At 39.8% G+C, this 27,614-nt stretch overlaps 1 protein-coding gene across 1 annotated transcript; it reads left to right on the forward strand.

The window, feature by feature from the left end:
- On the forward strand, window positions 1-25,731 carry LOC115010697 (microphthalmia-associated transcription factor-like). Its single transcript, XM_029435412.1, is given in 11 exon segments — window positions 1-104; window positions 13,373-13,492; window positions 13,494-13,611; window positions 21,446-21,661; window positions 21,786-21,881; window positions 22,180-22,297; window positions 22,557-22,649; window positions 22,746-22,796; window positions 22,934-23,009; window positions 24,339-24,486; window positions 25,063-25,731. Coding segments are annotated over 11 exon segments (1,536 nt in total). The 3' UTR covers window positions 25,459-25,731.
- The last annotated feature ends 1,883 nt before the right edge of the window (window positions 25,732-27,614 follow it).

The following is a 27,614-nucleotide window of genomic DNA, read 5'->3' on the forward strand; positions in this document are numbered from 1 at the left end:
ATGCAGTCTGAATCGGGAATAGTTCCCGACTTCGAGGCTGGAGAGGAGTTTCAAGAGGAACCTAAAACGTATTACGAATTGAAGAGTCAACCCTTGAAAAACAGGTCAGTTATTTTGCCGTGGACAGTTATTTCCCACGCTGGAGAGGTTTTGAGGTTTAGGTGATAATTAGGCTGCAGAGTTTCTGAGTTGTTGTCCACAGTCCGTGCATGTATGAGGCTTTCTCCACAGATGTTACTGGAGCGGAACTCCGGACTGGGATTCAATGTGCGTCTAATCCCTTATGGTTATCCTGCTGGCATGAAGTTATGCAACACTTGGGTGTTGTCTTGTCAACATCAACTTCAAATATTGGCTTGTGGAGGAACAGACATGTCAGTTTTGAAATGAGATGCCGCTCAGCCTCACGTGTGTTGATGTTTGCTATGCTGCTGAAGCTGATGTTTATTATGGATTTGATAAATATCTCTGACAAATGCAATATGCAGGATAACAATAACTGGTTTGATTTGTGAAATATATTGTGGTATTGTTTAAGTAAGTTGTGGTTGAGTACATACAATCCATCAGTGTTAATGATACAGCTGCTTGTTGTAGTGGAGTTCTTCTGAAATGTGCTGCGCTGCAACACGTTTACAGTTAAGTTGGAAGCGGATTAGAGCTCTTGTAGTGTAAACAGACTGGATCTTCTTTGGAATCAAGTGTCTGCCTTTTCTGTGTATTTATAGCTAAAGCTGGACATTCAATTCTGCATGTAACCGAAATCCTGACAAAACAAAACCTTGTTCATCGCACAAATGTGGAAAACATTAATGGTTCCTATGGTTTCTCAGAACATGAACACAAACACCGACTTATCAGAAAGCTATTTTCAGCTTTGACACGTTGAGGCCTCTCCAAACATTTAGCATTGAGCTGAGTCAGGTCTATGTGGTCGGATTTGACCTTTCACCCTTTTCCTGGAAGTACTGCACAGTAAGTGTGCCGTCAGGAATGTCTGTTTGATGTCATATTCAGATGCTATCAAATGACTAATTATCTGTCCAGGGGTAATACGTTGCAGAGAGTAAGAGAAGAAGATTAATACCACTCATGTCTGTTAGTTGAATATGAAGCTGGAGCCAGGTGACAATTAGCTTAGCATAAAGACTGGAAACAGGGGGAAACAGCTAGCCTGGCTGTTTACAACGCTAACAAAATCCACCTTCCAGCACCTCAACTTGTCATTTTTACACTTCAGTGTCTGTACAAATACAAAAATAGCAAGATATAACATGTTAATTGGAAAGCTTAAGAGGTTTCAGGAGGATTTTCTTTTCTTTTTTAACAGAGCCAGGCTGTAGCTTCATATTACAGACGTGAGTGGTATCCATCTTCTCATCTGACTTTGCAAGAAAGCAAATGAAAAGTATTGTCAAGCTTTAAAAAAGGAAGTACGAACACCTGTAATGTCGTCATATTTTAGTGCGTGCTAAATATAGACCAGTACCAGAATATTTTGAGTTACTGAAATATAACCAGGTTTATTTTTACTGATGATGAAAAGACATGACTCCCTGTTCTGGGTGATTATAATAGATTATACAACACTTTTCAGCTGTGATCCAACGGGGAAGTTGTGAAACTCACCACTTCGCCTGCGTGTGTGTGCGTGTGTGTGTGTGTGTGTGTGTGTGTGTGTGTGTGACGGTGACGACAATACATCTATTAACAGAATGGTGTCTCATTATCTGGATTTTTGTGTCTGCACGTCTCCGTTATGTTGTGCGGCGGTAGTAATACATGGCTTCATTGTCAGGCTGAGACACACGGAGGACAGTACACCACTGTGTTCAGACAGAGCTCTTATTGCAGACGTTTGGTAGACTCCTGTTATTTTTTTTATCCCCCCCCACCCCCACCCCCCTCGGGACGTTTTGTTGCAGATTTGGAGTTTATCTCCTTTCCTCTAAATTCAGCCAAAACACCAGTTCAGGGAGGAAAAAAAAAAAAACAGTCATCTTGCACAGTCCTAACCTTTAACCCAGTTCTGCATTTTTTTAAACTAATTTTTTCATTAGTGAAATGTCATTATACTGTTACACATACAATCTGAGCTGTGTTGAGCAGCAGTGGCAGTCAGTCTCAGTACAAGCGAAGATTATTTTATTTCATGCCATTTACTTTCGAATATGTGAAGTTGTCTGAACAGTTGTTTCGATTGAAGGTATCCTGCTTCCTCTTCCCATCACATGAGGATGATCCGGCATAATAATAGTCACGATGACTGTGTTGTGACACGTTGTTGCGTAACATGGATATTATTAGTTTGATGGATTATTGGAGGTGTGTGATGTCCTGTCATGGCTACCCCCCCCCCCCCCCCCCTGCCATTTCTAAATTTAAAATCCGAAGATATGAAGATATATTTGTTTAATTGCGGACTCTCTCTCAGTTTCTCAGAGCGCTCTGTCTGCTGCGGACGACGTGCCAGACTTTTGTGCCCAACATAGACGTGAGACGGTGAAACTAGTCTTCTATGCAGTGTAAATAAGATGTATAAATTTAGCAGTGGATGTGTTAAGTCTGAAACTGAGAGTCGGGGCATCATAATCTTTTTCGGCTTACTTTGCATGCAAGTCAAATTAAGGCCTGAGATTCTTATGCTTTCTAACATGTGGGGGAAATTGTGATATAAAAACACAAAGGCCTGAGCAAGAGCTTTGCCTGACAAATATTCAGTTTTAAATGAAGTCAGGAAATATTAGATAAGAATAAAAAGAGTATTGAGGTTAAATACTGGCTTTATAAGAAGAAATATTGAACAAAATGCAATATCAAACACAAGTTATTGTACATTTTCTGATATTGGGAATAGAATATAATTACATTTAAATCTGCCGTGTGACAGAAAGCTGCGTCAGAGGGCTATGAAAGGTTAGTGTCCAGGACAGCTTGTCCCCCGCGGGGAATCCTAGACAGCAATGCCTCAGGGTGAAGGGGTTCATGCAGGACCCGAGAGAGCTCGACACAGACAGGTGTGGTGGCTGCAGTAAAAGTTCTGGTTCTGAACAACTTGTTCTGCAGTTTGCTGCATCTTAACCTCTACATGTGGGTTTTTGAAGCACTTGCTTTACACTTCTACATTGGAAAAAGGTATTAATCATAGCAATATGTGATCTCTGTCAGACTCTGTTGGTGACCAGTAGCGACTGCAACAACACTGTACACATCTTGCCTGATGCTAAGTATTTCCAGAACCGCAAAAGACACTAAGTTCAAGCGAATCCTCACCAGTTAATTGTAATTATTGCTTGAAAAAGAATGGTTTCAGCTTGGAAATATTGTGGTTATAGGAGCATCGACCGATGCTTTCTGTGTGAAAAGATTACACAGCCACTGTTCAGCATGTGATGAAAGATATTAGTCAAAAACTCTAAAGCAATCAGCTTAAGTGTTAAGCCTAATTACAGTTATAATTCAAAAAACTATTGTTAAGACTTGGTCAAATGAGGAAATTCCACAATACAATTGGGAAAGTTTTTGTAATTTTTGTTTTGTTTTCCCAAAAAGATTCATTTAGAAAAAAGAGGAAAATCAAAGGCCTTTAAAAGCACTCATGACAATAACAAAGGTTAGGAATCAATGTACTAAATGTAGGCTTAACACAATTTATTTAGAAAACCACACAATAGGTTCACAAGGAAGTAATTGTAATGTCCACAAGGTTAGTTCAACTCAAATAAGTCCTCCTTGTAGAGCCTGCATAGTCCAACTCAAATGTCCAAAAAACAAAAATGGAATAAAAGATCCTTCATTCAAAATGCAAAAATATAATTCAGGAGCAGCAAGAATCAAACTCACCAGACATAGAGCTGGGAAGAAGTATTCTAGACTTCCAGCCCTCTGCTCCGTTGTTATGGTCTTCTCACGTCTCACATGAGGAACCATCATCAAAAAAAGAGCCAAATGGCTTTTTCCATGTCCGGGATCATATATGACTCCTCTGCATATCTCCAAAAGCGTTTGTCCTTCGACCCAGGCCCAAACAAACATCTTCCCTTTTGTTCTCCAGGCCACGCCCCCTTGCACCTGTGAGGAGCAACAGACCACCTGACCAGTGTCAGCTCCAGGAAGCTATACTTGGCAGAAAAATCACGAGTGACACAAAAGTACCCCAGGGGCCGTATTCATGAAGCTTCCTCGTACAAAGAGTTGCTCCTTGTGACCAAATTCTAAGAAATCTCTTAGATTTATGATGTGTTTTTAAGAAATGTCAACGCACAGTTAATGCGTGTGAATAGGCTACTGCACAAGTAGTCCTGTGTTTTGACAGTCCTGCTTTTAAAGTATGACTTACAAGGGCTTTTATTATTAAACCATCTTATTTACACACTCTTCCCCCCCCTCACTCCTTTTCATGGTTATGGTGTGAATATGAAGGCATGTGTTTCAGCTCTGAATGATTTGATTTGTTGGTCGTCTCCTACTGTCACATTCAAGGTTAATCAACAAAGCTTTGTTACATGCACCTGAAAACCTTATGGACTCAACCAGCTGTAGGGAAGTATATGAGATACTGTGTTCTCCATGTTGAAGCACAGAGGGGAGGAGAGGGGAGGAGAGGGGAGCAGGAGCTCTAACAGGCCGTCCTGGCGCAGAGTGTTTGTACAGAAATAAGACCCGGCAAGTTCAAGTTATCCCAACAGGTCCTGGGTTCCTGGAAACAAAGTGATTATCTCTTTGGATGCTTTAATAACGTACACTTATTTTGTTTTGGAGATTCTTGTTGAATTGTTAAATTCTAAGTTTATGGACGAGCAGAATTGTTAGGCACCTTATAGCTCCAAGTGGCAACTGGCTCGTTCACTAGAGGAGCAGGTGTAGCTGCTTCCCTGAGAGCAATTTATAATTCTTAAATTAATTTTAAGCTGCTTTGGACATATTTATATTTAGATAGTAAGACGTTTTGACCATGTGTTGCAGAAAACAAGACATTTAAAAGATGTCCCCTTTGGTTTTTAGGACATTGTGATGCACATTTTTGACTATTTCCTGTAAAATGATGCCATTCTTGCGTCCCACACTTGTGTGCAGTGTGCTGTACTGCACAGAACATATGATATTAAAACAGAAACATTTATTGTTAAACAATAGGGTTGATATTGAATCTCTCTATTGTATATCTGAGTGTCTGTATCTTACACACTTGAGTTCACAACACACTCTATTGATTAACACACTTAAATATAGTTATATCTGTCTGATATCACATGTACTGCGTAGTACATTGCACTACACAGAAGCGTAGCATGGCTGCAACTTATTATTTTTCTAAAATGTAATTAATGATTAATTTGCCGATTTATTTTCTCGAATAATTGTTTAAAATTTAGACATTTTGTGAAAAATATGCGTTTGTATTTAATTTCCTGAAGCTAAAAATGATGTCTTCAGATCAGAAACTCAAATATACTCAATGTATTATTATTTTAGACAAATTTTTGGCCTTTTTTTGCTTTAGTTCAACTATTTACCTGGTTGCAGTTCTTTTCTTCTCTGCCTCGCTCTCTCTCTGTCTCTCAACTCTGGTTGCAAAGCCTAAATAATGAGTTGTCTAGACTTAACAATTGCATACAGATGCTTCCCATTATCTCAGATTTGCTTGCTAGTAACTATCTCCTCGGGGGTGATGCCAGCTGCAGCACGCCGGGGTGTTGTGATCAGCAGGGGAGTGCGACTGGATCAATTTACTGTCATGTAGGGTCATAATCACCGAGCGGTGTTCCAGCTGAGAAGTCGTGTAGTCTGCCATGAGGGCCTAATCTACTCTGTGAACAAGGCACCTGCAGCCTGAGAGACAAACAAAAGGAGACAGGACTTGTGGCAGGATGGCGTTTGTTTCTTGGCTACAGTTGTTTCCATTCTTACTGTTCTTGCACTGCACTCCCTTAATAGCTATTTGATATTCATAAATCATTGTGTGTTTCCATCTTTTTTCCCTAATTCCATAATTATAATTTAGAGAAAGTGCACTGAGCTAAAAGATGAAAGAAATGACCTTTCATGTTTGGGTTTCAGTGGTTGTTTCTTATGATTTTCAGAGATATATAAACTTAATTTGAAGATATTAGTCAATAACAGTTAGCAGATGTTTTCAAACTGCAAAATGACTGAGCAGTACATCACAAAAATAGTTGCCACTTAATTTTCTATGTGAATAATCCACAAGCCTAATTGTTGCAGCTCCACTTGACACAAAATGCTTCATACTTCACTGAAAAGGCCGTCATCAGTGATATGGGCACTGGAGGCTTCAGGTCTCCACATGTGTGTGTGAGTGGCACACTGGACCATTTGGAACTAGTTGCGATGTCACGAATGTAATGTGAGCGCAGAGAAACTTTCAGCAGATGAGTGTAAAAACAGCCTTCTGGCATCGCACAAACAACATTGTGCACAATGAAGCTCATACATCCAAGTGAAGTAAAAAGCTTCACAAAAGATTCAAATAGTCTAAAAGAGATGTGTGACATTCTCAATTTGTCACAGCTGCTTGATGAGCCGACCACACCAAATTGAAGATTGATAGATTTGATTCTGTCCAATAGGAGGGACAGAATTTACGCTTTAGAGTTGTTGGCCTTAGTTTACACTGTCCTGAAGCCTGTGTTACTTAGACATGCTGGACCGGAGAGATCAAGGTCTGAGATTGTTATCAAAAGAAATGTGAAAACTTTCACAGGACAGGTTGTTCTCAGCGACCTTGTTGACAGTAATATACTTCATTACTTGCAGTCCTTAATAAATACAAACAGTGATGACACATGTGAAACAGTAACTGCGTGGTTTTAAAGCAGCATGTTGATGGGCAGTGTGTTACCAGTGCCCTCTCCTCTGCTGTTGCACTGGACGGGGCTGGTCCTCTGTCTGGGACTCTGTGTGGCGATTGGAGATTCCAGGCCGGGCCCCGGATCCTCCCACCTCTGACACACTTTCAGCGCTGCACCACCAGCATGACTTTCATTGCTCTCCAAGGGCGGGTAGTGCACCTTCAAATAAATATGGAGGCCGTAGGAGTGCAAGTGTACAAACCCCGCTCATTTGACTGTTTGTGAGTATGGCGGCTCAGCATGCTTGCATGTGTTAAGGCATGATTTTGTATTGCTACACATTGTACACATGAAGGACAGTGTGCACAGAGCTATGTGTGGGAAGTATATACAATCATAGCTTCAGCAGATTTCTCTCTGTGCAGTGTGCTTTGTGTTGAATAGTTTAAACTGGTTCTGGTTAATAATCAACATCATAATTAGTTATTAGTTTTAAACACTAATGAAGATTTGGTGTCACTTTGAAGATTTCTCTCACCTTTTCGTTTAGATGATCACAAAAGAGTAATAAAATAAATGCTGTTCTTAATGTAATGCCATTTAGTTTTTAGAGGAAGTTGTTGTTATGCCATTATTGTCCATTAGGCAGAGCCATTAGCTTCATTCTGCACTAGTGGTGCACTCTGTCTGTTCTGCACATTATTTGTCCTACAGATCTGTGTTTTGACTGTTGCTGCACTGAACATTGTCTCTTACCATGTCTTGTCTCTGGATGCAAAGCTACTTGATTTCCCTGTTTGCTGTGAGGCAAACCTTCATCAAAGACTAATAATATAACTAATAATGGAGTGTGATGGAGTAGAGTAGTGAGACGAATCAGAGGAATCATGAGGTGGGTGGGTGGGGCTCTTCAGCACTGTACAGCCATTGTTTTTTTTGTTTTTTTCCCTCTTTGAGATACACAAACATGAGAGGAGTACACACACACACACACAAGAGTGAAAAAGCTATTTGTTTTTTAAAGGGACAAAGGAGCTTTATATGTGTTTCAGTGGTCGGTTTGGCAAAAAGCCACCAAACAGTTGAGAGGAAGAAGCAGAGAGATAGAGGTGGAGCTTAGCTTTGTAGAGAGGCTTCTGGTCATTCATGCATACACACACACACTCACACAACACACACACACACACACACACAGACACACACACACACACACACACACACACACACACTCTGATCATCAGGAACGTATTAAAGAAAACCATGAGGTGATACAACTCTAGATCTCTGTGATACAAACCTTTATTTGGAAACATTCTGGGATTGACTTCCTGTAATTATGCAAGTGTAATTAAACTCTCCAGACGATGATGGGGTTAATATTGTAAGATTTTTGATCAATACATCAACATGGCTGATTTTACTGGCTGGATATTAGCTGGATTAGCTATATTGATTTATATGTCAGCTGATTAGTGACAAGAAATTCCTGTACAGAATTGTTTATAATAAAACTGTAAAGTGTCCCGCTCAGTACATGCCAGACCATTAAAATGATTCCCACAAGATGAATCCTAATAACTTTAATGACACCCTCACTTTTCCTCTAGCGCCACCAGCAGGTCAACATTTATATTTTTATAGTTTATGACCAATTACATCCAAAGTTAACAATGTTCCCCCTAGATGTATGCTTAGTGCCACTTAGCAAATGTTAGCATGCTAACAAGCTAAACTCAAATGGTGAAGCATGTCAAAATTGTCATTGTAAGAATTGAGCTCAAAACTCGGCCTCACAGAGCTGCTCGTATTATTATACATATGTTAGGCTTTAATTCTGGTAAATATCGGTGTTTGTATCAAGCGTGTGTGTGTGTGTGTGTGTGTGTGTGTGTGTGTGTGTGTGTGTGTGGAGACAGAATCTGGTGGATCCTGTCTTCTCTTCACTTCTACAACTTTAGGTTGTTGTTGTTGTTGTTGTTGTTGTTGTTGTTGTGACATAGAGGGTGTATTCGCTCTGAGGGCCTGTAAGGGTGTGAAGAAGTTTTCCTCAGAAGTATTGCAGACGTTATATATGTGTATGGATCATTTGTTTCTCTGTTGTAATATTATTTTTGAACACTGGGTGGTGTAGGGGAGCAGAAAGGTGAGCTCTGGGATGGGTACACAGCCTTTGAGCGTGCATGCACACACTATTGATATTGCTTTGTTTATATTGTATATTATAAGAATAAACAGTGTTGGAAGCTACAGAAGCCGTCTACATTGAGTTCACTGCATCCTAACTGGTTTCTATCCAGTTTAAGAATCACTCAGTGGCTGTGAGTAGCAATAGTCACCACAAGAGTCATAACCAACACTACTAAAGTTCAAACTAGGAACAGCATAGGCTGTCATTTTTATATTTTTACTACCTCCATAAAAGTAAGCATCCTGGTGTGCACACAGAGGACAGGTGCAGGCTGTTCGCAGTGGCTACTATTTAAAGGTGTCCTGTGGAGTTTTATTGTTAACAAACTAAACTTATATTCACTGTTTCTTATCAAAACACATTGTGTGTATCTTTGAGGTCAAACCAACTTGTTGAATCTGTTTCATCAAACATTTGCAAAGCTGATATTTTCAATACTTTGCTCACTACATAAGTACTTGCATCAAATTATATTTTAAGTACCAAAAGTAAAAATACTATTTCAGAATAATAGATGTTATGGATTATATGTATTAATGTGTACATCACTTTAATGTTGCAGCTGGTAGAGGTGGGACTATTTTAAGTACTGCTGGGAAACCCAATATAATCCGTAATAACATGTGTAGTATATAACATATAAAAGGAAAAACTACTTTATTTGCCTCAGAATTGTAGTATAAAGTATACCATGGAAATATTTCAGTAAAGTACAAGTACCACAAAACAGTACTTTTCTTTACCTTTGACATTAAAAGCCCTATTTCAGAAGTTATATGGTAAAAAGCATAAAGCTGATCAACATCTATTCAAATACTTTTATGGTAGTCATCTGTGTTTGAACATTTTAGACTTTTTTGAAGGAATTCAATTCAAAAGATTTGAACTGGAAACAAGAAAAAGGAAATGAAACAACTGTTGGGTTGAAGCGCAAACAGTGAAATAGTGAAACAGTGAAGCAGTGAAACAGTGAAACAGTGAAACAGTGAAGCAGTGAAACAGTGAAACAGTGAAACAGTGAAGCAGTGAAACAGTGAAGCAGTGAAGCAGTGAAACAGTGAAACAGTGAAGCAGTGAAGCAGTGAAACAGTGAAGCAGTGAAGCAGTGAAACAGTGAAGCAGTGAAGCAGTGAAATAGTGAAGCAGTGAAGCAGTGAAACAGTGAAACAGTGAAACAGTGAAGCAGTGAAGCAGTGAAATAGTGAAGCAGTGAAACAGTGAAGCAGTGAAACAGTGAAGCAGTGAAGCAGTGAAACAGTGAAGCAGTGAAGCAGTGAAACAGTGAAGCAGTGAAGCAGTGAAACAGTGAAGCAGTGAAACAGTGAAGCAGTGAAGCAGTGAAACAGTGAGTGAAGCAGTGAAACAGTGAAACAGTGAAGCAGTGAAACAGTGAAACAGTGAAGCAGTGAAACAGTGAAGCAGTGAAACAGTGAAACAGTGAAGCAGTGAAACAGTGAAGCAGTGAAACAGTGAAACAGTGAAGCAGTGAAACAGTGAAGTGAAGCAGTGAAACAGTGAAGCAGTGAAACAGTGAAACAGTGAAGCAGTGAAACAGTGAAGCAGTGAAACAGTGAGTGAAGCAGTGAAACAGTGAAGCAGTGAAACAGTGAAGCAGTGAAACAGTGAAACAGTGAAGCAGTGAAACAGTGAAACAGTGAAGCAGTGAAACAGTGAAACAGTGAAGCAGTGAAACAGTGAAACAGTGAAGCAGTGAAACAGTTGAACAGTGAAACAGTGAAGCAGTGAAACAGTGAAACAGTGAAGCAGTGAAACAGTGAGTGAAGCAGTGAAACAGTGAAGCAGTGAAACAGTGAAACAGTGAAGCAGTGAAACAGTGAAGCAGTGAAACAGTGAGTGAAGCAGTGAAGCAGTGAAACAGTGAAACAGTGAAGCAGTGAAACAGTGAGTGAAACAGTGAAGCAGTGAAACAGTGAAGCAGTGAAACAGTGAAGCAGTGAAGCAGTGAAACAGTGAAGCAGTGAAACAGTGAAGCAGTGAAGCAGTGAAATAGTGAAGCAGTGAAGCAGTGAAACAGTGAAACAGTGAAACAGTGAAGCAGTGAAGCAGTGAAATAGTGAAGCAGTGAAACAGTGAAGCAGTGAAACAGTGAAGCAGTGAAGCAGTGAAACAGTGAAGCAGTGAAGCAGTGAAACAGTGAAGCAGTGAAACAGTGAAACAGTGAAGCAGTGAAGCAGTGAAACAGTGAAGTAGTGAAACAGTGAAGCAGTGAAGCAGTGAAACAGTGAGTGAAGCAGTGAAACAGTGAAGCAGTGAAACAGTGAAACAGTGAAGCAGTGAAACAGTGAAGCAGTGAAACAGTGAGTGAAGCAGTGAAGCAGTGAAAGAGTGAAGCAGTGAAACAGTGAGTGAAACAGTGAAGCAGTGAAACAGTGAAGCAGTGAAACAGTGAAGCAGTGAAGCAGTGAAACAGTGAAGCAGTGAAACAGTGAAGCAGTGAAGCAGTGAAAAAGTGAAGCAGTGAAACAGTGAAGCAGTGAAGCAGTGAAGCAGTGAAACAGTGAAGCAGTGAAGCAGTGAAACAGTGAAACAGTGAAGCAGTGAAACAGTGAAGCAGTGAAACAGTGAAACAGTGAAGCAGTGAAACAGTGAAGCAGTGAAACAGTGAAGCAGTGAAACAGTGAAACAGTGAAGCGGTGAAACGGTGAAGCGGTGAAGCGGTGAAACAGTGAAACAGTGAAGCAGTGAAACAGTGAAGCAGTGAAACAGTGAAACAGTGAAACAGTGAAACAGTGAAGCAGAAACAGTGAAACAGTGAACAGTACAGTGAAACAGTGAAGCAGTGAACAGTGAAACAGTGAAACAGTGAAACAGTGAAACAGTGAAGCAGTGAAACAGTGAAGCAGTGAAACAGTGAAACAGATTCAAGGAAGAAAGAACAAATAAAAGGACTCGGCTCGGGCAGTGGAAATGAACAAAACAAAAAAAGAGCTGTTTTAACATTAGATCCAGAAACTCCTGTTTGAAACTGAGGGGATGAAAGAGAACACAATCGCCACACAGACGAAGGAATTATGTATATTAACACTAAACCTGATTCTATGTCCTGGATGAAGTACAAAGAAACTTGACACAAAACAAAAAGAAAAAGGTTTAAGAGTCTCAAACTGTTGCAGCACTTTCAGAGACCAAACTACCATCTTTGTTCTGCTGTAATCCACTCATTAAACTACTTGTTAATTGATTCATCCAGGATCAATAATCAATTCATCTGTGTCAGCATTGTGTTCAGGAATGAATGAGAGCGCTTCTTTTAAAGCGCTGGGTGTAATCTTATTTGACTGTAGATAATGGTCCGAAAATGTGGTTTTGTTAGCATGTTCTTGCTCTTGTGCAGGGTTCAGTGGGTGTGGTATCAGACAATGAGATTATATGCAGCACTGGGGGGAGAATTATGGTATGTTGAGGGCTCAACACCCACTGAATACGCTGTAGACCGAAGCTGTGTTTGACTCCAATGGCTAATTAGTGCGATTACTGCACAGCTGGATTGGCCAGACGTTTTACTGAGTTTTATCAAATGGATCGCTCCCTCGCTGAAGGCTTCATCCCGACAACTTCTGCTTCAGCAGAGTCTCTCTATTTTAGGACCGCAGGGCTCTGTCTGGGGAGCCGCCGTCTAAATTTAAGACAGTGGGAAAACTGAAGCAACCTTTTATGAAACCTGTTCCTCTTTTCTGTGTTTAATTCTGAGAATGTAAAAAGGCTTTGAGAGTGCAGCTGCTCTCTAAAAGCAGATAGTTCAGCTGTTTTAAAATTGCATTTTAATTGATGCTTTGATGCTGAAGTAGTTTAATTTGTAGTATATATCTTTATAAAATGCAGAAAAACCGGGCTGCAATTTTAATTCATTAACTACTTTCTTGATTATATATGACATGTTAAAAGATCCCAACAAATCCTAATTCCCTAGAGCCAAAACTACGTCTTCAAAGAGCTTGTTTTGTCCGACCAACTGTCCAAAACTCAAACACTTTTCATTTACTATCAGAAATGGAACCTGCAAATGTTTGTGCTTTAAAAATGACTGTAACGATTAATAGGGTATCTGACTCGTTGCAGCCCGACAGTTAAGATGTTCCTTTTGATCTCTGCCCCTTTATTCATCCTCATATTAACCTTCCCTTCATCTTCTTCTACCTTTCCTGCGCTCTAATCTTTCTCCTCTCTCATCTCTTCTGCTTGACCTTTCGTTCCCTGTCTGACCTCTCTCTACCCTCTCTCTGTTATCACTCTGTCTTTTCGCCTATCTTCACCTCACCTCTCAATTCCACCCCTCTTCTGTCCCTCACTATCTTCACATCCCTCACTGTCTCTGTTCATTCATCTGGCATCTCTCTCCCCTCTGCTGCAGCCCGTCGGACCAGCACGGCTCCTCCAAGCCCCCGCTGAGCTCCTCGGCCATGACATCACGCATCCTGCTGCGGCAGCAACTGATGCGGGAGCAGCTTCAGGAGCAGGAGCGGCGGGAGCAGGCGGCAACAAGAGGCCTCCCATTACCCACAAACCACGGCGGCCCAGACCCCTGCCATCAATGTCAGTTTATCTGCTAGTTTACCGCCTGCTGCCCAGGTGCCAATGGAGGTGCTCAAGGTAAACAACCGTGGTTCTAGCTTGTAGTGGTAGGAAAAGAAAAGGAATATATGGCAGCTTGTATGATGAGCAGGCTGACATGTATAAAGTTTCCACCTCTGGAATTAGAAGTTGCATGTGTCATGGATGCAGTCTGAATGGGCCAGGCAGCGCTGTATTAATAGATTCTATTGGTGTGTGTGTGTGTGTGGGTGCGTGTGTGTGGCAATCGTGGTTTTACTATGACTGTGTGTAAAAAAACACAGGAGTGAGTGAAGTGTGTTAAAATGCGTATATGGGGATTATCTTTCCTGAGAGAATTCCTCTTTAATGCATGCTGTGCTTCCAGCCATTTGGATTTAGCCATCTTTAATCCTATTTGCTCAGCTAGATTCACATCTTTTCATAGCTTTGATTCCCTGGCAGTCCGAGGGACAGGAGACCGTTGAGATTTTCTGTACGAGTAAGCACTGTTTTGTTTGAGGGATAATTTAACAAGCTTTGGTAAGTTTTCCCGTTTGTCTTCTCTATGTGTTTTCACAAAGTTAGAAATATCAATAGAAGTGTTTTCTGCAGTGTTGTGTGGCGGTGAACATGTGCATCATAATTTCTGTGTTATTGCTTTGTTGTGGTCACATCTAGTCTTTTTTGTTCCTTTAATTCAGTCCTTAATGACTCGGCTTGATTTGCAGAAAACAAAGATTTAGTTTTTGTTTTCCTGACAAAACTAAAAAGTGAGTTGCTTCAATTTAGTATTTAGTTTTTACATTATTACAAAAGGTGACGAAAGTGTTTGTGCAGTTTGTCATGAGGACACGTGCATACCCGCATATTCCTGTGTGGAAGTTTAGAGAAAGAAACATATTAAGCTTTTTTAGTTTTGGCCTCAATTTTCACTTTATTTCATTTGAAAGGCTGTGCAGTCATCGACGCACTCTTCCCATGCACTGGAAAAAATACGTGGCACTATGTGGGACTTTCTCAAGATGGTATCTACACATTTAAAATACTTTTGTGCCCAAAAATCGGACTTTTCTACAACATCAAAAAGGTTCGAGTGAGTTCTCTCAGACATGCTGAGATGTCTGAGAGAACGTGATGATGAAATATTGCATTCGGACAGATAATATATCTGTTATACAGACTGTGTGTGCTGCAGATTGTAAGCTGTTGTTAAGAGTACACATCAAAGATTGAATTGTTTAACCTCACATTAGGTGTAGTATAAAATACTGATTTACTAACTGCGGGCTGTTGAGTAATCTGTGTTGATCTAAATCCATCCACAACACAATCAGATATTTCATGGTTACTTGCTCAGCCACACTTTCATCACCCTGGATGTGTGTGGCATGGTCCAGCAGCGAAGGACAAATACAGTATCTCCATTGAAAACATTGCCCTGCTCATGCAGCATAAACATTACTTACTCTCCATAATCTGCAGCTCTTTGAGAGGTTTAAGGCACCCCCTCCCCAAACCCTCGCCCTGTGTACAATACATCAAGTTAGAGTAATTTCTCTGCTTTAGCGAGAGCTTACAGACATTCTTCATTGACTGAAGTCCTGAAAGGGAAAAGGCCGTTCCAGCTTGGCGCTGTTGAGCTGGGTTAACCTACTCCCCTGTCTGTGGGTAGATTAGCAAGAGTCCACAAAAAGCTCAGGGGTACCAGGCAGAGCTGGTGGAACTTAAAAAAGTGCAAACATTAAGCTCAGATGAGTTTATCTAAAGACTGATTGGACCCTTAATTAACCAAGTGACCTCTGACCTTCTGGAGAATAAGTAAGGGATCAGTTAAGGGATCAAGACAAAGGCGAGCACAGCCTTACCACACACCGAACACTAATTCAGCGAAGAATGCTCATAATTAGCCCCCACTGCCTTCATTCCACGGCACATTTAAGAGGAGAAAAAACACTGCTTTGAAATTTATGTTGGATAACTTCCTAAAAGGGTTAAAAAATGATTTCTTTTTCAAAGGATGAAAAGAACAAAGTGCTCGTCAACCCTGTACAAAATGTACATTTCTTTTGGATTATACCGTCGGTGAAGCTCGTGACCAGTACGCATCAGAAAGTATACAAAGATGCCACAAAGACGTGTCATGTCGGTTCACTTGTGAGTTTAATGCAACGAGACACTTGAGAGAAATGCCCTTTTTGAAATCTTTAATCAAAAAAAGAAATATGACATTATACTTTATGTTTGTGTTAACGTATTTATTGTGCAGTGTAGTCATAGTCTACGTGCATTGCTTTCTACATTATCCAATTTTGCTTAATACATTAAGTCATAGTATTATTAGTGTTCTAATTATTACAGCTGCACATGTAAGTGTGTAAAACAGTAAACCACACGGTCGGAACCCATTTTCTAAACCTTTAAGGCTAACCTTAAAATGACGTTGGTAATTTGTCATGTTGTTGCATAATAGCACGACAAATTACACAACTGTGATGCTAATGTGAGCGGCTACATCAGAGCAACCTGTGGTCCTCTCCTGCTCTGATGTCGCTGCTCACATTAGCATCACAGTTGATGTCTGCAACTTCCACAGAGCACGTTAGCGGCTTAACTGTGAGACAAAGTGGCCTATTCTTCTGGCCTTGCATAGCAAATGGGAGCATTCTTGTTAATGTATCCTGGTAGGACCGTCATGGAATGCCCAAAGCATGCAAGTAAGAAGAAATACAGATCAGTGTTTGTCAGCTCTCACCCTGCGTCCTCTCGCAGCACAGCAGTCCGCTTTGTGCGTGTTTTTGCAGAGTGTTTCAGACTCTTTTTGATGGTTATGTAGCCCATGCCCTCGGGGCTGTCGAAGGCTAAAAAAACGAGCTGATAAACAACAAGCTGTCTTGTTTGCTGTGGTTGCAGTTGCTGTGAATTAGCAGCTGACATCACATTTCCAAACGGTAGCTTTTAGAAAGAGTACATTAGGGGAAGTTGGACAAAGTAAAGTTCAAGTCCTGCTGGCGCTAAGATCTCTCCATAATCCATTGTTCTGCCCATTGGCTATTACACAAGCTGACAAACGGAATGATTAGCATTAGAGATGTATCACTGTGCATCTAGCACTTAAACCAATGCTTGTATGTGCACAGCACTGTGTTTAGACTCCTTATACACACTCTGAATTCAGTGACAAAGACCCTGAAGAAGACCAGTCTGTTCAGATGTGCCCACTTTTGTAAACACAGCATGAAAAGGATCCTTTTTTCTGTCTTTGAAAACAGATACTTTTTCACCCTAACAAAAGCTACAGTATGTATTGACAAGGCCAGGATGTTCCGGCCTGAGGTCTGTGGCCTCCAGGGGACTATAATGAACTCAGAGCAGTGAGCTCATCTAATAATGTGTGATCATTTAGGAAATCCCTCAGGACAAAAACAAGCTTGAGAAACCACTCATTTGAATGTAGACAAAGCTAATGCTTCAGCTGGTTAAGTAGATGTAAGAGGTCTTTTATGTAATGTATGGATACCATACAGATTTTAGGACTGTGACTGACGATTATTTACGTTTATTAATTTATCTGTTTATTCTCTCAACTGATTGAAGAATCATTTGGTCTTTAGAGTCAGGAAATAGAGCAACAGATATTCACTTAACTGTCCCCGTTGTGGGACTAATAAAGGATTTCTGATTATTAGACAAAGAAAAGCAGCAAATCCTCACATTTGAGAAGCTGAAACCAGCAAAGAAAAATAATGAAATGATCATTATCGACAAACCTGCTGCCTGTTCCTCGATGAATCACTCAATCTATAAAAGGTTAGAGGATTGTGAACATGATTTCATGAAGCCTTGCCTTAGATGATTAATAGGTTTCAAGACTTTACAGACTGACACCCAACTGTAACATCTACTGAAATATTAGGTGTATATAGTCATACTGGGATTTGTTCGTTTAGGCGTCTTTTAATTTGTCTTGTGCACATAAAGCCTGTGGACCAGTGTGTGAGACAGAGCGATAGACAGTTATATGGAGCTCCTACAGTAATCCTTTGTACATTGTGGTTGTGTCTATTTTAATAGCTATCAGTTCTATGGGTGCGTGTGTGCGTGTGTGCGTGTGTGCGTGTGTGCGTATAGCAGCGCTTTCCAATGGGTCATAAGATAAAAGTTAGGGGTCGTGAGATGATTAGGAAAGTAGGGAGAAAAAAACAAATGTCTGCTAAACAAATTCCTTTCTTTCTTTTTTGCTAATCTTTGTAAAAAAAAAAGCGTTCGTATAATGCTGTGGTTGTACATGTACAATATGCAACCTGTGATAAATGGTCACGAAGAGACAAAAGAAGAAGCCACAATGTTGGGAACCCCTGACCCCTGAGCATGCTTCTGCTTATGTATAGCTCGTATTAACAAAGCCTTGGAGCTGGATGGATTGAAAAAACTGCACACATGTGTTCATGAACTATTAATTATTAGTTAACAATGTCTTGAGGCACGACGTGAGGTGAGCCTCTAAAGCAGTCGATGTCAGAAACCACAGAAACCAAACCATACTTTAATATGTGTATATACTACTGCATTCTTTTCTGCATGTTTTCAGGGTAAAATAACAGAAGTTGACGTTGCTGCTCGTGTTTTCTCTGAAAAGCAGCTGCTATAAAATAACGATTGTTCCCACACAGAGTAGCAGTCAGTAATCCTCCTCAATGGGACGCCCCAAGTGTTGGAATGATGGCAGGAACCAACTGATGACGAACATGAATGACTATTTTCTTATGTACGTCTTTCCACAACCTAAATATTAATTTATTATGACAGCAGCTGCGTTTATGGCTGTACTTAAATAACAATAATAGCATTCAAAACATTACATTTGTAACACAATTAATTCAAATGTATTGAATATGAATACTTTTAAATCCCGTATTCAGTCTATTTGGTTTTGAGTTTCAACAAAGTATTTATTAAAAAGTTATTAAATATTTTAAAAAATAAGACAGCTGAAGATTTAAGACTTCCCAGATATATTGCTGACTTATTATTTAGCTAAATGGCTACTTGCGTTGTTTTGCTCTTTGCTTTTAAATTAATTAGCGCTAAAACAAACTACTTTTAGAACTATAACTATTTTTTATCAGTTAATCAGTTTAAGACCTTTTGTAAATCAAAGAGGCTAAAAAATGTGTTGCTTCCAGCTTCTCAAGTGAGAGAGATATTTGCTGCTTTTCTTAATCTTCTTTGATATTAATCTTTATATCTTTGGGGTTTAGACTGTGAATAAAGGTCAACTTTTATTATTTCTTTTGAACTTTTATGGAGCGAACAGTTCATCGAAAAGATCAGAAACATAAAAGAACACAGAGAGAAATCTAAATAGAAATTGTGAATTAATAAAAACATGTTAAGAGATGTATTAGACTTGTGCCAATTTACCAGATAACTCATCCTGAATTCAGTTACAGTTTAGTTTATATAGTATAGTTACTATACTATATAAACTAAACTGATATACTATAGTAGTATAGTAATAGTTACATTAACGGTTTGTTTAGCCGTTGTTTACCCATGTGAATGCAGACGCGTGCATTGCTTATTTATGGCTCAAGATTATCCATCTGGATTAGGTTTCTAAATACTCGGCGGCCCATAACGTGCGTTCGGTCTATATACAGTCTCAGCGTCACAGAGGTCTATAATGTACAATGCAAATTTGATAAAGCAAAGCCTGGATGCAGGTGGTGACTATGGATTTGCCGAAGAGTTGAGTTACTTTCGATGATCTGTTGACAGTGGAAACGATCCTCGAGGTATTCAGTGACGATGATACAGTTGAGTTAAACACCATGAAGAGAACAAAGTAAAGACCGACAGTAATGAGTCTCATTGGGCACTTTAGCCCAAAGCATGACTTGGTTCTTCTCAATGAGTAATTGACGTGCTGTAAATACGTCCCCCTCAGTGGTGTCAACTTTACAACCCTGTAATGACGTCATACCTGCGTGATGAATGTTAATGCACCTCTCACATGAGTATCCCCCCTGCAGAACAATGATACCGTCTCTGAGCATGGAGAATGGACTCTGAAAGGGTCTCTGTTCTGGTGAGAAGTGGAAAAAACAAAATGGTCACAGAAAGAAAATTAAGTCAGATAACCTGACGTGACCTGACTGGTCTTAATATTTATTTATATATATATGTATGACATGTACAACAACAGAGATGACAGGTGTGACAGGTGATAAACTACGTCACTCCCCAAAGGATACACATGATTACAAACGTGCACATGTGGACTCACATTTAGTTTTCTTGATCATCACGAATATAAGAGTGTCCAAGCTCAGCAATAGAGCGTCGCAATGCATTTCTTTTCTCTTTTTCTCAGGCTCCACGTGTTCTAATAACCATATCATCTCCACTGTCGAGTGCAGGCAGAAGGGGTTTTCACAGAAGCAGAGGAAATGTCAGAGGTAGCTTAGAGGTTGTCAAATGCCTGTGACCTCCTCAGCTCGGTTAATGAACCACAATCCTCTGAGCTTAAGCGGAACAAATACATAAATGTGTAACATTAAGTAGCCGGGGCTGTTATTCGTCGGTTTTGAAACTGCGGTATGCCTCTATTATAAATGACATTTAGAGGCAGCGACGAGAGGCAAGCTGCAGACAAGAAACTTTATTATGTGATGCTGTGTTGAACGGGGACCTTATGCCGAGCATCCACAGGGTTAAAAAAAAAAAAGTGGATGCGGCAAAGCAACAGCCCCGGGCAAGTTTCAATAAAAGAGGTGGCGTTGCAAAAACAAAGGCACTAACTGTTAGCAGCACATCCTGACATCAAGTGATAAATTCAGATTTTACATAAAACAACACACATTTGAAAAAGCTCATTGTGCTTCCCTGATATGCATAACTAATGGCCTTTCTTGTCTTTTAAAAGATGAGCTGGATTTGTCTGTCCTTAGCAGGCTTAGTCTTCTGGTGCGCGCAAGAGAGAAGCAGCTACAGCACGTTAGATAGAAGTTAAACAGTTTTAAGTTTGGTTTTTAAATTGGACGGATCAGTTTATTTAAAATGATGCTTGAGCTGCTTGGATACCAACCTTATGAGGTATGTTTTAAACTAAAGTTATCTTATTTGAGGGGTGTTTCTTTCTTTTTTTATACATGGAAATTAACATGATAGTATGAGACTAACGATGATGCATGTAGTACAGGTATTGTGTTCTACATTTACTAATGAACTTGTGTTATTTCATAAACCACAGAAGCTGTCAAAAGAATTCAGGCAATAGACGGATAGAAGGTTTAAATATAGACCCGGCTGGAATGCAGCAGCTCTGCTCCATTTAAAATGTGTTACAGTCTGACAAACAGTCTCTTGAAGTTTGTTTCTAAGCCCGCAGTAGGTTTTCTGGATCAGTTATGCTGCGTAGGGATTAATGATCCACAGAAATCAAATGTATCCATAACCGGGAAGTGCAGAGATGGATGTGCATGTCATTTTTCTAACTTCAAATATGTGGACTATAACTGTAGAAAAGCGGAACGTAGTAGTTCAAGAAAAAAAATGTCGAAGCAGTTTTCTTACTGAGACTCTTTTAAGATAACATGAAAGGAAAATGCATAATTCATCATCGGATTTGAACTCTGTGCCAAGTTTATTTTATTACCGTCGTCAGTACTGTGCATTACCAGAGATTACCAGAGACAGGCTTTGAAGTATATTTAGCCTTTTTAACATGTATACATCTAGAAATACTTACGTCTTCTTAATCTAATAGAACACTACAACAATAATAAAGTTGCCGTTTAAAGGGGGATTATGTGAATTTACCATTTCTGTGATTTGCATCTGTAACCTTGAACACATCCAATATCTATCCTGCCACTTCCCCCTCCAATAGGTCCAGACTCACCTGGAGAACCCAACCAAGTACCACATCCAGCACTCCCAGCAGCAGCAGGTGAAGCGCTACCTGGGAAAGCTTGGCTCTCAGGTGTTGAGCTTGCCCTGCCACAACCAGTCCTCTGACCACGGGGGCATGCCGCCAGGGCCGGGTAACAGCGCCCCCAACAGCCCTATGGCCTTACTAACCCTGAACTCGAACTGCGAGAAAGAGGTGACGGCTTGTGACTCCATGTGTTTTTACACAATGACGCACGGAATATTCCTTTTTTGCAAACTTTTATTAATTTAACCGGACTTATCTGAGTGTCTTGTGCCCTTATGTTGTTTTGCTTTAGATGGATGATGTCATTGATGACATTATCAGTCTGGAGTCCAGTTACAGTGATGACATCCTCGGCCTGATGGACCCAGGACTTCAGATGGTTAACACGGTGTGTGTGAGTGAGTGTGTGTGTGTGTGTGAGTGTGAGTGTGTGTGTGTGTGAGTGTGTGTGTGTGTGTGTGTGTGTGTGTGTGTGTGTGTGTGTGTGTGTGTGTGTGTGTGTGTGTCTTGCATACAGACCAGGCACAAGTGGCTACAGTTATTTAAATGTGAAAAGCTAGTCGCTGCTGTACTACCAGGAAGACCAAGAAGCTCTAGCTGTTTGCCCACATTTAAAGAAATAGTAACACATTTTGGAGAATACTTCCTGGAGTCTTTTGCTTAATGTCTTTGCTGTGTCCCCTCAGATCCCCGTGAATGCTAACCTCATGGACATGTATGGTAATCAGGGTGTTTCCCAGCAAGATCTGGCCATCAGCAACTCCTGCCCTGCCAACCTGCCAAACATCAAAAGGGAATACTCTGGTACATACAAACGCTTCTGTCATTAACACACATCAAATGTTTACAGATCTGTGAAAATAACCAGTAATAACCATCCAGCTTCTCTATTGTATGGAAAACATCAAGGCTCAAACTAAACATACACAGCTTTACTCTCCAGTGCAGCCCATAGTGTCACGTTGTATACATGTAATCCTCCTCTGTGTGGGAACTGTGCATAATTAACATGTTTTTCAATGTATTTATATCTATTCTGCCTATTTGATATTATTTATCACAGTTTCACAATCCCCGGCCATCATGCATATGCTGGATAAATCTGGATCATGTGGCAAATTTGACAATTATCAAAGGCCTGAAGGGTTCCCTGTGGGTGCGTATGGTTCATTAGCTTCCAGCTCATTTTGTATACTCGCACTGCACTGTTGATTATATGAATTAATCAAAAACCTTTTATTTCTGAAATCAGAAGTAAGAGCGATGGCAAAGGAAAGGCAGAAGAAGGATAACCATAATCTAAGTGAGTTTTAATTGCTCTTAATTACAACTCTATACATGTGTCATTGTCATTTTCTTTGTTACTCCATAAGAAATAATGAAAAGTGTGTTCCGTCAGCTAATCCTGGATTATTTCGCTCCTTTTTTTTCTTCCTTTAGTTGAAAGAAGACGACGGTTTAACATCAATGATCGAATCAAGGAATTGGGAACTTTAATTCCTAAATCCAATGACCCGTAAGATACTTATCTTATTCATTCTACTTCTTTTTTTTACGTCATTTCTTATTCAAGACGGATTTACAAAACATAATTAGTAACGTTCCTTGACAACTAGACTCACCATTTGTCACTTAAAAGAAGAAGAAAAGGCCTAAAAAGAAAATAATAGAGGAAGAAATGCATATATACAGATAAGTGATTCATCTTGTGGTTGTACTAGATTTACTGGCTACTATAAAAACCCAGTCTGGCCATCAATCTAATATAGGATGTAATACCTGTTCTGAGGCTTCATTAGTCATTAGAGTCGGACAAATGAAGTTGTCTTTTAAATACAAAATCCCCTCTTTGTAATGTTGTACAAAAAGACAGGATGCTACCAACTTGATTAATTCACTGTTGAATCCTCATGTTACATTTTATAACCCATCCAGTGTATTTATTTTTAAATGTGATCAATGGACCTTTCACATATCTGTTGGTTCTACATAATTAATGTTAAAGGAATGACCTCTGAAACACACATAAAATATACATCACACACAAAATTAGTCATCTGATTGGTCAGATTATGGGTGTATTAAATTATATGTTTTGCACGTGTTGACACATAAAAGCACCTCTTAAAGCTCACTCTTCTTTTCCTCTGCCCCTGCCTGTGGCTCTGGGAAGATCCCAATAACCCCTTTTGTTATGTCTATCCACCCATGGTTGTTTTGCTAAACCCCAGCTGTGTGCTCCACCCACACATATACCTACAAACACACACACTCAGAGACTACCTTTTACAAACAGACATGGCTCAACATAGTTCTTATAATCGCTAACACATAATAAATAAGAAAAGACAAAGGTACATGTGCTTGTTAGCATAAGAAATCTATATCTGCCCTTAAGGCTTCTGACTACTTCAAACCTAAAACCATAACACATCAGCATATTTGTTGGAGATGCAGATTTTTCCCGTTTAGTAAAGATCGATTTTACTCCTGCAAAACTTCCACTGCAACCTTGATTTCTTCAGGGAGCCTGGGGTCATCCTTTTGACTGCTTATGATCTCAGTGACCTCCCCTGTCCACATTTACGATGCTGCATTCAGTTCTGGGGAACTGCTGGTCACCTCTGACCTCCGGAGCCACTTTGCTCCTCCTCATTATTCTCATCAGTGTTTTGATTCTCTAACTGAGCAGAGCTAATAGTAGTGAGTGGTGTATTATAGTCTACTAAAAACCTATAAATTGTTGAGTAGAGATGGCTTATTTCTGATTGTCTGACATCAGAACTAAAGGATCTAAGAGACTGTGTGTAGGATGGACAAATAATGCCTCCTCTGGGATTTTCAGGGACATGCGCTGGAACAAAGGCACAATCCTAAAGGCATCAGTGGACTACATAAGGAGACTACAGCGGGAACAGCTGAGGGCCAAGGAGCTGGAGACTCGGCAGAAGAAGCTCGAGCATGCCAATCGACATCTGTTGTTGAGGATACAGGTAAACAAACTTTCATGATGAGTAGTGATTGGAAGTTAGTCACAGAGTAAAGGCATCATAGCCAAGCCTATTTACTTTGATAATAATATTACAAGGAGAACCACGGTTTGTGTCGTGTGTAGTGCTTCCACTAACGTCAAAAGAAATGATTACACTAGTATGAAATAAGTCAAGCTTCAGGGAGAATGAGCGCACAGCAGAGGCCACGTACTAGAGGAGGGAGACGGCTGTTAAGAGCATCTTGTAACTAATTGATCACACGACAGGAGGTGTCAGGATCTTTGGGATTTGGCTCAGTGGACATTGATTGATTAATTGCATTGCGGATTTGCGTCGTGGTAATTATTTAGAGCAGCAGTATCAGGGGGGGAAAAGAAAACCATCTGAAGTTTTCTCAAGTGGGAAAAGTGAAGGCAAACGGCTCAGTCAGTCACAGTCAGGTGGGGATTTAAAACACAAAAAGCACCAGGAATGACCACCTCTGCTAACCTGGGGTACATGTGATAGATATATTGTCAGAGAATGTAACTCTTCACTGACTAGCCTGTGTGTGTGTGTCTGTCTCTGGTTTTGCAGGAGTTAGAGATGCAGGCGCGGGCTCACGGTCTGGTCATCACGTCTTCAGCACTCTGCGCTGCCGAACTTGCTGCCCGGTCTATTAAGCAGGAGACCGCTCTGGAGGACTGTCGCCAGGACCTGTACACGCGCCACCCCAATCACCAACACCACCCGGCCTGCACTCCAGAACCGGCCAGCACGCTGGAGCTAAACGAAGGCCACTCCAACTACCCAGAGGGTCACTACAGCGTTCACGGCAAGCTGGGCTCCAAACTCAACGACATCCTCATGGAAGACACCTTGACACCAGTGAGAGGGGGGGACCCTTTGCTCTCGTCCGTCTCCCCAGACACCTCAAAGGACAGCAGTCGTAAGAGCAGTGTAAGCATGGATGAGAATGATCAGGTCTGTTAGCACCTCCCACTAGAAGACACCTCGCCTGCATCTCCAACCTGCTGCAAGTATTGCTGTCAGCAACAACACTCCGAGCTGCTGAAGAAGCTTTCTCCTGTTTGTGTCATTTCTCTCTCCCCCTACCGTGTTTACATGTATCGAATCTTTTCTATTAATGTTTTATGTTAGTTTTTTTGTGATATATTTGTCTTTTCAAGCCCTCAACCTTGATTTTCAAGGACTGATTATAAAGTTTGTTTGCTTTAATCAATACTTTGATGACAATGAGTTACAAAAATAGAAGTTTTTATATTTAAATATATATATATATTTAAATATATATATATATATATATATATATATATATATATATATATGCATTCATCTTTGAATAGAGGCTAGATTATGTTTATTTCTATTGATTCCAAAGAATCTAGGGAAGTTATAAATCATGGTCAGAAATGTAGATATGTTGTGTTGAAATGAACACTGCTTTTTAAATCACTAGCAATAATAGAAGACAAAATATCTATTTATTACTATAGTGCTTTACACTCCTCGTGTCTTAGATTGAAATTGAATGTGCCAACGCCTTATTAAGATGTGTATACATCGATGTTGTATTGCTATGCACATTTGTTGGCTGTTAGCTGAGTCTTTGTCAGTCTTCCAGTTGAAATTTCTTCCTTGACGAATATTAATCATTTGTAGAATTGATCTTATTTATGTATCTATGTGAACAGGACTTTATTTACACATTCCCCTTAAAACATGTATTTATAACAAGGCATTTAAAAATAGCCTTTTTTTTAAATAACTGAGATAAGAAATACAAGCACATAAAACAATAGGATGCTAAAATGCCCCCTTCAAGATAATTAAAATGAACAAAATCAGCATTGATAATGGCTCATTTCAGTCTTTTATTTGGTGTGATAATGAGCAAGAAGTGCAGTAACGAGAAAACTCAAGTTTCCCGACTGATGAGACTGCTCAGCAGGGTGTACCAGATATATATGATATACATTCCTCACTGCATAAACCACTCACATACTTAAACTTTACAAATAAGTAAGTAAAAGATTGTTTTTTTTATATAATGCAGTCTCAAAACTAGTCGAAAAGTCAAATTCAAACGCCTGTTGAAGCCCTGACACACGCACAAGAAGCTGATTTCACTGAATAGATCTGACATAATTCTATAAATCTTTGATAGATGATTAATGCAAGATGAAGATGAATCAGTTCATGTTTTATTGTATTCTTGTCTGCAGTGGTCAGACTAACAGAGCTGGTAATACTGCTACTACTTTAGCACACACAGCGTTATACTTCAGACATGTGCTGATACAAAGTGCTGAGTTTTTATAATTGTCCATCCAGTTCCTAAATTATTTTTCTTTTACACCGCTGTGGTGACATTTTACATTCAGGATGTTTTTCTTTTCCGTTATGTGAACATTTATATTGCCAAGGAGTATAAGGAGATTGCTTTGGGATTTTGTATGAAATGCATGACATTGTCAAAACACTGGAATGACCTCTGTAATTTGAAACCTTTTGTTCACCTTTTTTTTTTATCTAAGCATAAACTAACTATTTTATTTGGCTTTTCAAATGCATACAGAATATTGTATGAGATTGTAGATTATGTAGGGTGTACGGTTGTTGTATATTTCAGCAGTTAGTTTTCAACAGTTGTAGCACATTGCATAAGTACGCCTTTGTTAAAGACTACCTGCCATACATTGAGAGCCCTGTTACAGCACAGTATCCATTTTGTTAAACTATGCAATGGTTGAAGTTGTGCCTGCAGAATAGCATAATGTCTCGACAATGTGATCTCCTTATGAATTAGTCTACAACAGTGTCAATGTAACTATCTTTTTAAATTGATTTAAGTGCCTTACAGTCATTTCTGTTACCCTGGTGATTAGGAGTTGTAGACAGTGATGCAAAATGTTGTTGATGTTTATGCTGGTGTTTGGTGCTACATGGATTAACTGAAGAGTGCAAAAGCCTTTTACAAAGCAGTAGGAAAGGAAAGGCCTGTTTGTCAGTACAAGATAACACTAGAAGCCTCTCAGACTCACGATCCACAAGAAATGTGTTATAACGGAACCCCAAAGTGTTCAGTACTAAATAAATGAACAAGGCATTACGAAATAAATTATTAT

Source organism: Cottoperca gobio, chromosome 7, assembly GCF_900634415.1.
Source record: "Cottoperca gobio chromosome 7, fCotGob3.1, whole genome shotgun sequence".
NCBI classification, from domain to species: domain Eukaryota; kingdom Metazoa; phylum Chordata; class Actinopteri; order Perciformes; family Bovichtidae; genus Cottoperca; species Cottoperca gobio.